Source organism: Glycine max, chromosome 7 (genome assembly GCF_000004515.6).
Source record: "Glycine max cultivar Williams 82 chromosome 7, Glycine_max_v4.0, whole genome shotgun sequence".
Classification (NCBI taxonomy): Eukaryota; Viridiplantae; Streptophyta; class Magnoliopsida; order Fabales; family Fabaceae; genus Glycine; species Glycine max.
The window spans coordinates 15,166,767-15,183,175 of NC_038243.2; the positions used below are offsets into that span (position 1 = coordinate 15,166,767).

General features: G+C 30.6%; 2 protein-coding genes across 2 annotated transcripts; one reads left to right on the forward strand and one right to left on the reverse strand.

The window, feature by feature from the left end:
• The first annotated feature begins 8,099 nt into the window (after positions 1-8,099).
• On the forward strand, positions 8,100-11,343 carry LOC100781777 (probable protein arginine N-methyltransferase 1). Its single transcript, XM_003529027.5, has 9 exons — positions 8,100-8,660; positions 8,784-8,794; positions 8,971-9,126; positions 9,228-9,291; positions 9,396-9,538; positions 9,647-9,734; positions 10,022-10,137; positions 10,288-10,438; positions 10,941-11,343. Exons 1-9 carry the CDS (start codon positions 8,456-8,458, stop codon positions 11,144-11,146), a joined length of 1,140 nt encoding a protein of 379 aa, XP_003529075.1. The 5' UTR covers positions 8,100-8,455; the 3' UTR covers positions 11,147-11,343.
• A 1,183-nt stretch (positions 11,344-12,526) lies between these two features.
• Positions 12,527-16,208, reverse strand: LOC100782313 (uncharacterized). Its single transcript, XM_003529028.4, has 7 exons — positions 15,908-16,208; positions 15,713-15,823; positions 15,475-15,543; positions 14,368-14,499; positions 13,369-13,446; positions 13,084-13,215; positions 12,527-13,004 (listed from the first exon to the last, which is right to left on the reverse strand). Exons 1-7 carry the CDS (start codon positions 16,103-16,105, stop codon positions 12,822-12,824), a joined length of 903 nt encoding a protein of 300 aa, XP_003529076.1. The 5' UTR covers positions 16,106-16,208; the 3' UTR covers positions 12,527-12,821.
• Positions 16,209-16,409: the final 201 nt, after the last annotated feature.

Consider the following 16,409-nt stretch of genomic DNA (forward strand, 5'->3'; position numbering starts at 1 on the left):
AGTAACATATATTGTAAGAAGATAGAATTATTCTATAACAATTACAAATTTAATTGTATTTGGTTAACCATTAAAACGTGGGTTGACCTTGATTATTTGTGTCCTTGAATACTGTAATTATCTTTGAATTAGGGCTAACCATCACATTATCCATTTGGAGAAAAAATTAGTCCAAAGCCCTTGAAAAACGTAAGGAGATCAGTTGACAATGTTAAATTAAAAGAGGATAACTCTTGCATAGGGGTTGGAAATAAACCAAGATAAAATGGAATTTGCAATAGTTTTGTATCCCAATTAGAGGGGCATGAATCTTCTCAGAAGATATATGACCAATGATGACATGCCACGTGGTAGTTTTGTTCTAGTCATGCTAGGATTATGTCAAGAGATGTATATAATATTAAGTAGGTCGGATTAGACTAGGCATATTAATATTTGAAGATTCTGTTTCCCCCTCATCCTTCTACTTTTCCAATTTCTTTCATTTTTATATCCTTGTAATATTCCAGAAATATATATATATATATATATATATATATATATATATATATATATATATTGGAAGTGTCGTAGTCTCACTTTTATATCCATTATATATGCTTAACTTACATGCATGACCGATTCCTACCGTGTTCGTACACACGTTTCTGTTAACAAATACAAATCGGAAATACCCTTCATCAGAAAGTCCAAGTTTCCAATCTGCACAAGCATGCCAGCCAATTGTCTCTGACTATGCATGCAATAATTTTGAATAGGTTTATCACAACACAAACACCCAAACACACTCACGCACACAAAGTGACAAAATTCGTTGTTAATGTCTTAATGCTTACTGTAATTGAAAAGCCAAAAAATGTACGTGGCCCAACAGTGTCCACATGCTATAACTCTTTGGTGCTTAATGATACATGTTCCAAGCTAGGTTTTTAAGATCACCACCTTAGTGCAATAAAATGATCAAAGTTTGTTTCTAGCTCCACTTGCCTTTGTATTCAGATCTTCGTAACTATGCGCTTGTCTATTTTCTTTTTTTTTTATATATGTCGCTATAGCCTACAAAAGTTGCCTTTTTGTGTGGAAATTTCTAGGTCTCAATCATGTGTTCCTCTTCTTCACCCCCTCTCTCGATCCCAGCAAATAATTGCACACAAATGGCGTAACTTTATCCCTACTATACTGATAACGGGATCTGTGACCAACGCACATGTACGATAGATTAAAAAATGGTTATTGCATTCCCTATGTTGCATGTGTGAACCTGAAAACTCCTCAAAGGCTATGAATATGATGGACATAATAAGTTGTTTTATCCACCAATATCAGAAAACACATATGATAAAATCTATCACGCCTTTAATATTCTCTATATATGTATTCTCGCAATTGTACTTAGAACTTTTAAATTTGTTTACTATTCTTTCTTTCAATTGGTTTGTTTTCATGTTATATATTCCTCTTCTTCCTTTAAAATAACATAAGTCCAGCTCCATGCCAACCAGGCAATCTCGATCACAAACTTAGCAATAAGCGTTCCACAGTCATAATTCTACATTGGAACTCATCAAAGAATTAGTTACTTCATTACCATCATGTTACAGTAGTATGGTGTGCATAGATTTTGCTTTTTAAAATTGAAGGTTGAAATCCACTTGCAGTTATTGAGATATGAATATTAAAGAAGTCAATTGATTATATATATATATATATATATATATATATATATATATATATATATATATATATAATCAATGATATATGACCCAAGGAGTATTTTTAATTGACAATATACATTGAATTTATGAAAGATGATTTGATTTCAATTTTCATAAAATATATTCTTAAAAAGAGATAAATTAAATAACTTTAATTATGACTAAATTCCGAATAATGATTAGTTTTATAATTAATATGAAGGATTGAAGTTTGTAAAAATACTCAGTAGAGAATCAATTACAATAATTACAAAAAAGATTTAAATATATCTTTGGTCTGTAAGTTCATTTTTTTTAATTTTTAGTCTACATAAGTTGATGTTTTTTTAACTTTAATTTCTATAAGTTTTATTGTAAATTTTTAGTGTGCATAAATTTGTGTTTTTTCAATTTTAATTTTTTTTATATTTTAATTTTTTTATAATCTTCGTAAATTTACACGCTTACACTTACGTGAATCAAAATTTTAAAAAATATAAATTTATAAGAACTAAAAATAAATAAAATATCATACAATGACAACAGTTGCAAAAGTGTCAACTTACAACTAAAATTAAAAAAAATAATTAAAAAAGATTAAAAATATATTTAAGATTATAAATAATAATAATAATAATAATAATAATATATGAATTGTTATGCAGTCAATACACCTAAATGACATTCTTCTTTTTTTTTATCTCATTTCTTTTTATCATATCATAATTACTCGTTATAAATACTCTTTTTTTGGTATTGTATGAAAATAAAACAGCCACTACAACCTAACAAAGGAAGTTCCTACTACATCACCATTAAAAGAAACTAAAAGAAAGCTTGGACACGAGTCCAAAATCACTAGACAGTCATTAGAGGAAGCTCCTCTCTTGGCCAGACCATCAGCACAATTATTCGCCTCCCTATAGGTATGCTAAAAGGTAAGCACCCACGGTAAGTACAATTACTCTTCTCTCTCTTTTTCTTTATAGACGTAAATTAACTTTTAGTGTTCATAAATCATTTTTGTCGATGATATGGGACATCACTAATGAAACATGCACCACGCCGCTGTATTATAAATTTATCAATTCCTTTCGTACCTTTTAAATAGGTTTATACAACAAGTAGAATTGTTAGTTCTATATTCCTGTTGTACGTACTCCCGATTTTGGAGAGTTTAATTAATTAGAGTAACTTTTAAATAATTTATTCGGATTAGAAATGAAATGGAGAGGAAAGAAATAGAAATGATCTCATGTTACATGTATAGTAATAATGAAGGTGTGTGTTTTGTAAATGAGGTTTGAACAAAATTTACTGTTATTTTTTTAAGCTCCTATTTTTTTCTCTTTCTTAAAAATTAATTAATCATTAATTCAATCAATTTTTTTTTTTGTTTTTGGTACAACTCATTTTTTATACAATTCAATCAAATAGTTCGTCTCTTAATATAAAAATTCTCATTAAATTTAATTAGTCCACAAAAATGTTGTTATTAGTTTTAAAAGGACTTCGTTTTACAATTGATTTTAAATCTAAAAATATGTCTGAATCCAACTAGAGAACAACCGTTGTTAAATGTCAGCAAATAAAGTTTGCATAACTTTTATACATTATGATATATTTTGTTGTTATTGTTTTTCATATATTTAACCTCGTCATCATATAACTAAACAGTTTTAGTTTAAGGGACTAAAACGAGTCTATTCTCAAAGGCTTTTCCTTTGGTGAGAGTTCTGTGTTCAGGGGGGCATTTGTGAGCATTGGGACGTGCACCAAACCATTGAAGTCACATGGACTTAGTCTCCGCATCATGCTTGAGCGTCATGAACTTTGAGTCTGTGAGTGACAACAATTGTTTTAGGAGGGGGGCAACATTGGAATTTTAAACATAAAATCATTATAGTATTGGGAGGGCATTATGGTAACTATATTATTTGGTAGAGTGTTGTGCTTGAGTTAGGGTTTTATCCGACACTACAATGATAGATGAAGCTCTATTGCATTTTCCGGCTTGTTTATCATCTGCGATCGCCGTAAGCGTAGAAGCTCCGTTCAGACGCGTTGAAGCGTAGAAGTAGTGTGCTTTCTCCAGGGGGCTTTTGCAGTCGCGTAAGTTGCTTTTTTCATTTATTGGTTTAGTTTGTTGAAGTATTTTGTACAATGAATTAGATGTTGGTATGGCATTATTCGAAGCGGATATCTTAGAGTTTCCTTTTTTTCGACTGAAATGTTACTCCTTCAGAATGATTGATGCACTTGGTAATAATATTTTGTTTTGGGTTTAGGGTTTGAACTAGTTTTGAAGGGTTTGTAGATGGAGTGATTTGTTCCTCAATTGGTTTAAGTTTTGTGTTGTTTTGTAATGTTAGAATTAAAACAAAATAAAGTAATGTAGAAACGTTTACAGGCTTTCCAGGAGGAAAAAAATGAATTGGTAATAAGAAAATGAGAATATGAATTTTTTTTTCAAAGCCTTATCCAATCGAATCCCTAATTTTAGTCATGACAAATTTTGGAGTACTAATATTTCCTTGCCTTTTTTATATTATTTAGCTGCAAATTTTACACTTTTTCTTGTATGTTGTTAATGCTAGCTGATGCACATAAACATTCACATCATGTGGTCATCTTCATATAAAATAACCAAGTATTTAAATTTAGTGGTGTTAAATGATATTTTTTTAAAAAAAATAGAAGCAGACACTCATACATTTTTGTATTCTTCTACTTACATTTGTACTGTACCAAATTTTGTTGATGATCTTTTCACATGGAGTTTCCAAGATATAACATCTAGTAAGGATTTATTATGGTTAGAATGAAGACAATCCATGGGTCCATTGATTTCATAATCAACATATTATATTTTAACCTGTCTATATTATGTGTATTATGTCAACTGACCTTACATGTAGGAGGAATTTGATGAATTTTTTGTATTCTAGTTTCACTTTATCTGTTTTAGTTTAGAGTCTAGGATCTATGACCAAAGTTGACTACTTGGGAAGTGTAAGCTCGGTCTCTTGTTTTCGAGTTGGTGTACAGAGCCTGTTGGGTGTATTAGTTCTTAGAAGGTTCTCCGCTTCTGTGGATTTTTATTGGATTTGATCTGTTTTGGATAGGCTTCTTGGTTTACTGTACATGTTTAGTTGTAAAATATGTTTTATTAAATAAATAAAAATTGCAATTGTATGTGTTTGTTTTTTATTTAATAGTGTTAAAACCTCAATGCAAAATTAAATGTGTTTTTTTACTGTATCATTCATTTAATCCTATTGTTACAGGTTACTAAATGAAGAATTCTAGCTCTTCCGAGTCTAGCAATGTGACAGTGTCAATGAAAATGAATCACATATTGTGTTTATGCATGTGGCGTTTCATGCAAGCTTCATACATCAAAGAACCTCGGAAGGAAGTTTCTTAGTTGTGACTGATATGATGGGAGCACTAAGTTCTGCCGGTATTTTGCGTGGTGTGAATTGGGTGATGATGTTGATGACAAGGACATATTGATAGCAATAGTTGGATCGCAATTGGCTTACATTATGGAATTACAAGATAGAAATGTGGAATTGAATGATGAATTAAATGAAGCAAGTAAGATGCTTGAAATGGTGAATGAATTGTTGGCGGTAGTGAGTAATCGAGTTGAAGATAATGTGTGGCTGAATGCAAGAAAATCAAGTTACTTGTGTTGTTCAAGGCGTGTATCTTGGTTGCAAAGAGTCCTTTATTTATTTTAAAGTTTTTATTATGGTGTTATGTTTTGTAATTCAGATTCGGGTTGATGTAGTTATTATGTTTGTGTATGAATGTTGTTATTTGTTGTTTTTGAGTTTGACTTGTTGTATATACATTTCTCTGTTGTTGTCAAAATTAAATTATACATTGTAGATTGGTAACAAGAAAAAAAGAAAATGCACGGAAAGAAAATTGTACAATGGTTTTTTATCGTATTGTTAGTCGTGAAATTTGTGTTTATTTTCGTTAACAAACATAATCCGATAAGTATATTTAAGAAATTAAACAATTCCTCCTTTAGAGACCTTTTATTCTCTTGATAGGCATTTCCCCATGGACCTATGTGTTAAACTTCTATTAGTATCAAAGATCAATCACGAGAATAAATTATAAACAAAAGAGTGATAAGTTTCAATAATATTGACTACAATGATAATTCTAATATTATTTTGATAATAGTTCTAATAGAAATTTCGATGATAATTTTGATAGTAATTTCAATAATAATAAGAAATAAGGATTGTAATAGTAAAAGTTTTGAGAAGAAATAAGATTGAAAAAAGTAAGGTTAGAAATTGAAAAAAGTAAAAGGATGTAGAGGAAAATAAAATCTAGAATTGAAATGTTGGTTGAAAATATTATCCTAACTTGTCAATCCGTAAATATCGTGTGAACTTATGAGCTTCGCGTGAACTTAAGAGGATATAAGGGTGTTACATGCTCCAACTCTTATTACAATGGTACAAACTAGTACTTAACGATAATTTCTAACTACTCATAACTTCCTAAATAACTTTCAGTCGTCATCTTCATCGTTGATGACTTTTTATCTTCGATCTTCATCCTAGATAACTTATATCTTCAATCTCCATCGTTGATATCTTTTAGTGTCTTGATGTTTTTTAAATCTTCATTTTTTCTATCACCGTACAATTAGCCAAAATACTATATTTTGGCACTTAGTTAAAATAGTCTATTAAAAGTTTATTTCTTAATACTTCATCGAAGATCATTTTTTGATAATAAAAAAATGTCGATGTTAACAAGTATGTTTGATCTAAAAGAGGGAATGAAAGGAAACAAAGGCTAAAATATATGATATTGAAGTGTAAAGAAAATTAATTAACTAATATTTTTTCTTTTGTTAACAAGACTATAAGTTCTTAATACTTTTCCAACTTCTACTAACATTAATTGTATAGTTATATTGTCATATAATGTATGACCAAAACTTTATAATTTAATAAATACATGTTAACAATTCATTACTGGTAATAGTTGGCTTAGGATTTTATGACTTAGGGAGTTAGCTTAGTGTAGTTTTTGTTATATCCTTATAAAAGAATGTAACTGAATTAGTTGGCAGATTAGATAAGTTGTTAAAGCTCTATAAAGCTTATATTTGTTCTAATTGAAATGCAAATGAGAAAGTTGTTACTCCTTACAAAACTCTTATTTCTTCCTTTGTTCTCTTATACTCTTTTTGGTTTCCATAACCATCTTTTGCTTTACAAAGATTTGTTTCTATAATAGATTGGTATTAGTAGCTAAGGTCAAGTGTCTAGGGAAATCATTCTTTCAACAAGAATGGGTTCTACAAAGTATGATATTGAAAAGTTCACGAGTAATAATGCTTTTGGCTTATAAATGTTAGTTTTCTTAAATATTTTATAAAAAAATATAAAAACATAAAGATTTTTTTTATAAGAAAAATCAATGTTAGATATAATTATTATAAATAAAAATGTTTTTTTAAGTATATAATATAATTAAATACTCAAAACTCAAATTCAAAATTATAACGTGAATTCATTCAATTTTGATATAATTTTTTTAATACATATTTCCTGAGTTCAACTATAGCTTTGGCCACGCATTTTTAAGGGATAGCTATTCTCACCTCTCAATTACTATTCTCGCCTCCTTGTTGTCATTGTATTTTATATTCTTAAAATATCCTTACACAACCAAATCATATTTTTATTTATTATATTTTTAGTCACCACTAATCACAATATAAATATGATTCTGTTTAATACTATACAATAAAATTATAATTATATTTCTATTGTGTAATATACAACTAAAAAATGATTGTCATACAACGTTAAATAAAATCAAATTTGCATTGTGATATTTTAAAATTATTTTATTTTTAGTATATTAGTTTAAATTTTTTGTTTTTAAAGTTATTTTTTAATGAAAATAATTGTTAAATGTTTTATATTTTAATAAATATAAACCGTTAATGCATATGAATCGATCCAATGCATTATTGATTATTTTTATAGCAAACCTGAACCGTTTCTTTTTCTTTTCCAACCAGGACAACTATTTTAATTATGACATGACGTGTTTACATATAAAAAATATTTTATGAACACAAACAATTAGAAATAAGATTATATAGATAAAAGTTAGATATATAAATACTATAATAATAATTTAATATCATAATTTACTCATAATTAATTAGTGTATTTATTAATTCTTTAATTAGTTATTAAAAAATATAAAAATATATGAAAAAACTAATTTTCATTTTCAACGGAAAAAAGTTATTAGATTTTTTTAATTAGTACATCACACTTTTCAATAAATAATAAATAAATATCTAACAGCATCATATCTTATCTGTGAACCACTTTTGCCTTCCAAATAAAATATCTTATCTCTAAACCATTAAGATGACCTAATTGTGAGAATTTGCAGTAAGATGCATGAAATCCTAAATTCAATTCTCAATGCAAACATATACATAAAAAAAAAACACATCTTATCTCTTTTTTTTTGTCAAAAAAAAATCTTATCTCTATTTACCCAAAAAAATAAAATAAAAAGTATAATATAATTAAATTTGTATAAATTTCACTTAATGATAAAAATATATCAGTATTTATGAAAGCATAATTGCTTAATATAAATAAAATCAACGACAAAAAGGTGGAAAGCAGTGACATTGCTAAACCTTAAACCCTAATTTTGCAATCAGAGAGTGAAGAGAAGAGAAGAGGTTGATGGGTCGGCGAAAGAACAACAGCAACAACAATCAGTGCTCCTCAAGCAAGGAAGACGCTGACATGAATAGCAACCACCTTCGGTTTGAAGAAGCTGACGAGGCTGTCGACGAGAGTTCCAACCTCGACCAATCCATGTGCGACATCGAAGAATCCGATGATAAAACCAGCGCCGACTATTACTTCGATTCCTACTCTCATTTTGGTATGTTCCCAATTACATAAAGTTTTTACTTTTTCATCCGGGTATCTTTCTGTCACACTTTGTGTTGCTGTTTTGTTCTTAAATAAACTCATTTACTTTTTCTGTTTGTGTTTGTGCCTGTAGGAATTCACGAAGTAAGTGTGCTCAGCTGAGATGCAGCATGGTGTTTCGTTTCAAGTTTTTTTTCCTTCGATTTGCTACTTGTCTAAGCAATTCTGTGAATAACAATAAAAAAACAAATTTCAAATATTCAATTTTTTTTCACACTTCATAGAAAGGTACTATGTCATAACTTGTTTCTATGTTGCAGGAAATGTTGAAGGACAGTGTGAGAACCAAGACATATCAAAATGTTATTTATCAGAACAAATTTTTATTCAAGAATAAAGTAGTTCTTGATGTTGGTGCTGGGACTGGGATTTTATCACTATTTTGTGCCAAAGCAGGGGCAGAACACGTCTATGCGGTAAGTATCTGACTTTCCTTTTAGCCTGTTATTGTTTTCAATCACAATAATATCTGGGGTTATAAATTGTTATTGAATTTTTTTAAAATTTGTGAACTCAGGTTGAGTGCTCCCATATGGCTGACATGGCGAAGGAGATTGTTGAAGCTAACGGTTACTCTAATGGTGATGCCATTTAATATGTTGCATCTAATTTATTATCAGTATATGTGGTTTAGTTGCAGAAGCTATTCATCATAATTAATGTAATGTTGTTTTTGTTTCTACAGTTGTAACAGTTTTGAAGGGGAAGATTGAAGAAATTGAACTTCCAGTTGCTAAAGTTGATATAATTATTTCAGAATGGATGGGATATTTCTTGTTGTTTGAGAATATGTTAAATTCTGTGCTCTATGCTCGTGACAAATGGCTTGTAAGTTGTGTGATCCTTGCTCTGGTAGATATTTAGTTTACTAGTTTATACTTGATTATACTAGATTGGTGTGCTCATTATTTTTGAAACTTTCTCCTTTTTGCCTAGGTGGATGGTGGAGTTGTGCTACCAGACAAAGCATCCCTACATCTCACTGCTATTGAAGATGCTGACTATAAAGAAGATAAAATTGAGTGTGAGCTATTGTCCTTCTTGTAAATGGGAGTATACGAGTCTATTATACATGCAATTAACTAGACATCCAAACTGGTGCTTATTTGCTACTCTAACCAGCATGCAACTTGATAATTTTTTTCCTTGTATTCTTTTTTGCATTTGAAAAAAATTAAAGAATTGATGCCAATTGCTGCTATGGGATGGTGTTGACTACGCTTGGAATTTCTAACTATATATGAAAAAAAGAAATGACATTCAGTTTATTGAGTGTATTTACTTATACTGCATTTTCATTTTCTATATCAGTTTGGAACAATGTATATGGATTTGACATGAGCTGCATCAAGAAGCAAGCCATAATGGAGCCTCTTGTTGACACAGTTGACCAGAATCAGATTGCTACAAACTGCCAGCTACTCAAGGTGGGTTGATAAATCTCTGATTTTTCGTATATATGTTGTACCATGCACTGGATATTTCTTATCTTAACAGTAAATTCTTCATTCTGATTTGGCCGAAGAATTTCTTGTTTTGCTTGGAAGATATGCACTGATTGGTTCATCTTTGTTTAGACAATGGATATCTCAAAGATGGCTCCTGGAGATGCTTCATTCGCAGCACCTTTTAAGCTTGTAGCTGAACGCGACGACTATATTCACGCTCTTGTTGCATATTTTGATGTATCATTTACAAAGTGTCATAAATTGATGGGATTCTCTACAGGTTAATTCCTTTCTACTTCCTAAGTTCTCTTTATTTGAGCCTTTGGTTTTGTGTATTACATGTTTTAGAGATGCAAGTAAAGTTCCTCTTGCTGTGAAGTTATCTGTTAAATTGGCAAAAATATATTTTATTCACTAAATGCTACTTCCTGATAAAATTAAATCTATTAACTTCTTGAAATAGAGAAAGGGGAGAATAAAATTAGAAAGGATGAAGAATAAGTTGGCTCAATGGTGTTTTAGAATTTGCATGTAGAAGTTTCATCAAACTTCAACATTTGTTCTGAACTAAACTGAATAGAATTGACGTTTGGCTTGAAACTATGCTGGATTTATTTTCTCCAAAAAATGGTTGCCAAAACTTGTGTGGAAGTGTTCTTCCACGAATTTTATTGTTTTTCATGACACGATGTCTTTGTTGTATACTTGTCAGGGAGGGAAATCCATTTGAGTGGGGTTGTGCCATGTTTGTTAAACCACTCACCTTTTGAACATTTTTGCAGGGCCAAGATCACGAGCTACACATTGGAAACAAACAGTCCTATACCTAGAAGATGTCTTGACCGTTTGTGAGGGGGAGGCAATTGTGGGGAGCATGACTGTTGCTCCAAATAAAAAAAATCCTCGGGATGTTGATATAATGCTCAAGTATTCATTGAATGGAAGGCGATGCAATGTTTCAAGGGTTCAGTACTACAAGATGCGTTGAACCTGGTTTTTATTGGCTCTTGTTTTCCTATTGTTTCTCCAATTTGTAAGATTGACATTTGCTGCTTCTATTTTAAGATAGAGGTTGCCTTTTGATGGATGTAACTTGTTTGCTATTTTATTTGAATTCTTTCTCATCATTGCTCAATTATGTTATCGATGTAATGATAAAATTTGAAATCTATTTATTGTTTACAATTTTTTTTGTTTCCCTCTTACCCCGAGGATGACATTGATATGTCACCAAGAAATACATGCATGCAGCCTTGCTTGGGAAGTATCTGAATCTGCTGTACTGATAAGTGTCCATTGTACTAAATGAAAACTGCAACACACTTTGGTGTAATCCTAATACCACGTGATTACTAGCAAATTGCAATCATTATACGAGCCGAGTCCCCTAGCCTTTTTAAAAAAGGCTTAGAAATATATTCTTCACTGCTAAGCATTACTATGTTTATGATAATTTGATAATATCAATGTCTCAATCATGACTATCAGGATGCATTTGCTTCTTAAATTATGAGATGGGTAATGCTGTGTGTTCATAATGTTATTCTGACATCCTTCAACATAAACTATTAAATGAAAATGTACTATTTAATCTCAGAAATAAGTAAAGCATTTTTAGAATAATTAAGTCGATTATTGGGATAGCATTAGATTTTGAGTAATATTTTAAAGATGAAATTGTTTATTCAAAATATGTTGCTATCCAATAATCAAATCTATTGTTTTAGTTTTTAAATCTTTTGAAGTTACTATTTTGATAAACAAATACAAGGACTTGCATAAAAAGTATTATTTGAATGAGTAAAATCAAGGCAAGCTTCCGGAATATATAGTTTGTTATTTACAAACCATTTTTATTAATTATTAATTTATTTGACTAATTTATAAACTTGTTTAGCTAAAATAAAAACGTATAAAAATTTATTTTACAAACTTATTTATTTAGACGCTGTTAAAATAGTCTTTTGAACATATCACTTCCAACTTATTTTCATTTTTACCCTTTGTAAATAATTGTCAATTATTGTATCCTTTAATACTGATTTATTTCAATTATTACATATAATTTTTAGTTTATAATAAAAAACTATGTTTGGACAAATATTAATAATTCAATAGTTAATTAAAAATACATTTTCTCCTACAAAATAAAAAATTACATAAAATAATATAAACATTAACATAAACATGTTTTTACGTTTATCATCAAATTTAATAGCTAATTTTTAAATACATTTAATTCAATAAACCAACTTAACAATTTTCAATTAAAAATACGCTTTTGAACTTTTACTTAGTTTTTTAGTTTTAAACTAATTTGTTATTTTTGCTAAATATTACCACCGAGGACATAATACATTTCCAAAACTTGTCTAAAAGATATCCATGATTAAATCTCAAAAAAGTGTAGCCTCTATCCACTGAAAAGGTTAGCGAGTATACATCCACCCTCACATCATCAGACATCAATTGACTCACCAAAATACATTAGATAGCAAATCCTGGACTGGGAAACGAATCATCCAAGTGGTGAATGTGAAGTTCTCATTTGATTCCCTTCTAAATTTCTGTCCATCTTTGGTGTAGTACCATGGCATACCAATAACCCAATGTGGTGGAAATGTTGTGCAATTGTTCAACTATCAAGAGATACATTATCAGCACTAAAGTTCTGTCTTCCCTCCTTTTTTTGAATTGGTTATCTTCTTTCCCCTCCACCACTGGCGTATATGATTAGAAACTTTGTTTGCATGTTTCTTCAGTGTCATGCTTGTGTCCTCAATTCCCTTTTTTATCACTTGTTTCCAATCTCTTTTTTCACTTTCTTTCGCTCTCAAAACTTTTCCCTACATTATCCAGTTTTCTCTAACCGTCAGTTTCCATCAAGACATTTCAATCAATATAAATGAAAGGGACAGTTAGTACCAATTTGGATGGGAAGCTCGCCTCCTCATTGTCATCCTCATCTTCATCATCGCCATCTTCATCACCAAAATTCTTCATGTTCATTAAATCATCCCTTGAGTACATTTTCATGCCGGGTGCTCCTGGCATGCCCTGAACCAGAATTAAATACAGTATGATCATCATGTATAACCAGAAGCATAAAAGTAAGTGTTTAAAAGACATGCACTGTCAGTATAGAAGTTTTTACACTGTCAACTAATAAAAAGTACTATAAAACAAGAAGGAAAGCAAAAAGTAAAATACCTCCATAGATTTAAGTAGCTTTTCCATTTCAGCCTCCTTGGAAGACTTTGCAACGAATGGTTCACCAGGAGCCCTGTCCTGCAACATACAAATAGATCCCCTCATGATGAAATTAACAAGATCTTTCAATAAGAACTCAAGTACATAATGGTAAGTGAATACAAAATTAGATACCATCATTGCAGAAACAACATTCTAGTTTCCAAACTACATAATCCAAAGAAGGGAAAAGTAAAATCAGTGAAGTACATTGAATTTGCATCCAGAAATACATGGTTGTGGTATTGATAGATCAATCAATGTTTAGAATTTTATAAAATAGAAGTACATGAATATTGTAAATAGTATTTTAATCCTAATGTGCTCGCAACACATGTATCAGGATCAGAATATAAGAGAAATAAATGATCAGAAATTAAAGGGAAGAGAAATGTAGAGAGACGCAACATTCCTGGTCAAAGACCGTTTTTGGACTATATACAAGTCTAATGTATACCTGTACTGAAAATAGGTAATTGGTAACAAGCACTGGCTCAGGAATCAACACTAACACTTGTTGATGCTAAAAAATATTTCATGATTGTATAAGTGCCTGTCGTGGTATTAGAAAAAATAAATTTCCAAATAAAAAAAAAGAAATTTATAAAAGTAAACTACGATTGTTTTTGTTACCTAGGCCACCATTGGTAACATTGCACATACTCAACTTTCTTGTTTTTCATTTTGTTTTCTTTTTCCATGATTGACAATAAATCCCACAAACTCAAGTTGAATACTTCACAAAATTCATGAATTATGAGACAAATCATGAGAACCATCACACCAACGATGATCACAAAACTTATTCCATAAACAACAAAAATCACAAACTTGATACCAAAGAAATAGAAGATTGATTATTTATGACAATCAATATCGATGCATTGATCATAGTTCACAAGAAAGCTGTATGCTAAACATATTAATTAAATAGAAGCATCAATTTCAAACTATAGTTACCTTAGGGACAGGAGGTGGCTTGGTACTGCATGCATTAGTAAGGTCTTTGCAGAGATAATTGCGCAATGAATCAATATCAGGCTTGGAACTATATAAATATTCAGCAACATCGGTATCAGAATATCCTATGACCTGCAAATTCCACATTACCAGTTTGGCAACAGCAAATATCCCAGCATAAAGATATATAATGTACCACCTTTAAATGTGGATATTTGAATTTGAAATATACAACAAATACATAACCAGCACAGAAAGCTCAATTCAGATGATGATCAGCGCAACAACATCAACATAGTGTTCTTAATTGATTGAGAATGGGCATTAAGTGAAACTTGTTCCTCTTTTCTACTCTCTCACATTAAGTAGTCATTGCAATTTTGTCAGCATTATGTTTCCCTGCTTTGCTTATTTAGTTCAGGAAGGCTCTAACAAGTTTTTCTTGCAGTTGCACTGGAACTTTCTTAAGCTGCTAAACTTTTTTGTATTATATTATGATAGCAAGGTGTGATATTGAGGCTGAAATTTCGAATGCACAGTTCACAAATTGGAAGTCAATAGGCTGAAATTTCTTGTTCACATTCCCTTTGCTTTTGCCCTTTGGTAATTTGGATATACAAGTAACTTCAAATGAATCTGCATAAGTGAAGAAGGCAATTTTGCATTCTATGAAAAAGATTTTTTTTTTAAATATTTTGTGAAAGGTTAAATTTTGTTGTTGTTGTGGTGCGGTAGGGAAGAAAAATTTATAGAATCTTGCAAACTAAATCATTAGCCATTAATCGATTTAGTGGCAGTAGGACTCCAACTCTTAACTGTTCCGGGCATAAAGATTTATAGGATCCCACCATGAAATGTGAATATTTGAAATATACAACAAATACATAACCAACCCAGAAAAGTACAATTCAGATGATGAACAGTGCAACAACATCAACATAGTGTTCTCAATCGATTTAGAATAGACATTAGATGAAACTTGTTCCATTTTTTTTCTACTCTCACATTATTTAGTCATTTTCAGAACCAAACGAGAAGATGTAACTAACTAATGACAAACAAAAGCACTGAGAGAAAATGTAATTTGAATTCAAAATATACACATACCTCCTGACAGGCTCGTTCAATTGTCTTGCATTCAGAATTGCATTGTCCTTCAGAGTCTTGTTCCACCAGCTGATAAGTAAGAAAGGAAGTTGGAAAAGCAACATCCAAGTATTACTACAAAGACAATATAACCAACATCCAAAGAAAGCACGTGCAAAGGTGCGAAAATAGCATAACAATGTGAAACTGAAAACAAAAATTCCACGAGCCATTCATCAAACAAGTTGAGTCCTCTAACCTCTAACCTATCTTCTTTCTCCACAATATCTATGCGCAATATCCAATCCGCTTCAGCCTTTTTTAGATTACAAACATTCTCCGCTATCTCAATGATTTGGTACTCCGAGATCTAACACACATAAAAATCATTCAATATAATATATACCACCAAAGCAGCACAAGGAAGCAATTAACAAAAAGAAAAGAAAATAACCTTTTTGGGAGCGATCTCAGCTTGCTTGTTTTGAACCTGCTGATACAATTCTTTAGCAAGTTTCTCACACACTTGACACTTGATGTATTGAATGTCCTCCTTTCTAGCCACCCCCACTGGTTTCTTTGAACAGTGTGAGAAGGGCATCCATGCTGCAACCACCATTGATACAACTACAACCCACAACACCCCCTTCATCTTCTCAACACACACACGCTGTTCCGCACGAAAGATCAATTTTTTCACACAATTTGGTGGGTACGTGAGGTTAGTAACGCCAAATAAATAAACCCTTGTTATATACCCTTAAAATAAAGCTAAATTCTTGGTTTTGTTACATTCTTAAAAAACACATTTTTACTTTTTTAGCTCATGTGATTGGTCCAGTAAGCAAAAAAATGCTAGGTCCCACATTCTCCACCAATAAGATCCAAGATAACACGTAGTACTCTCTTAATTTTAAGATTCAGATTTCATTTTTCCTGTAAAAAAAAATTCATTT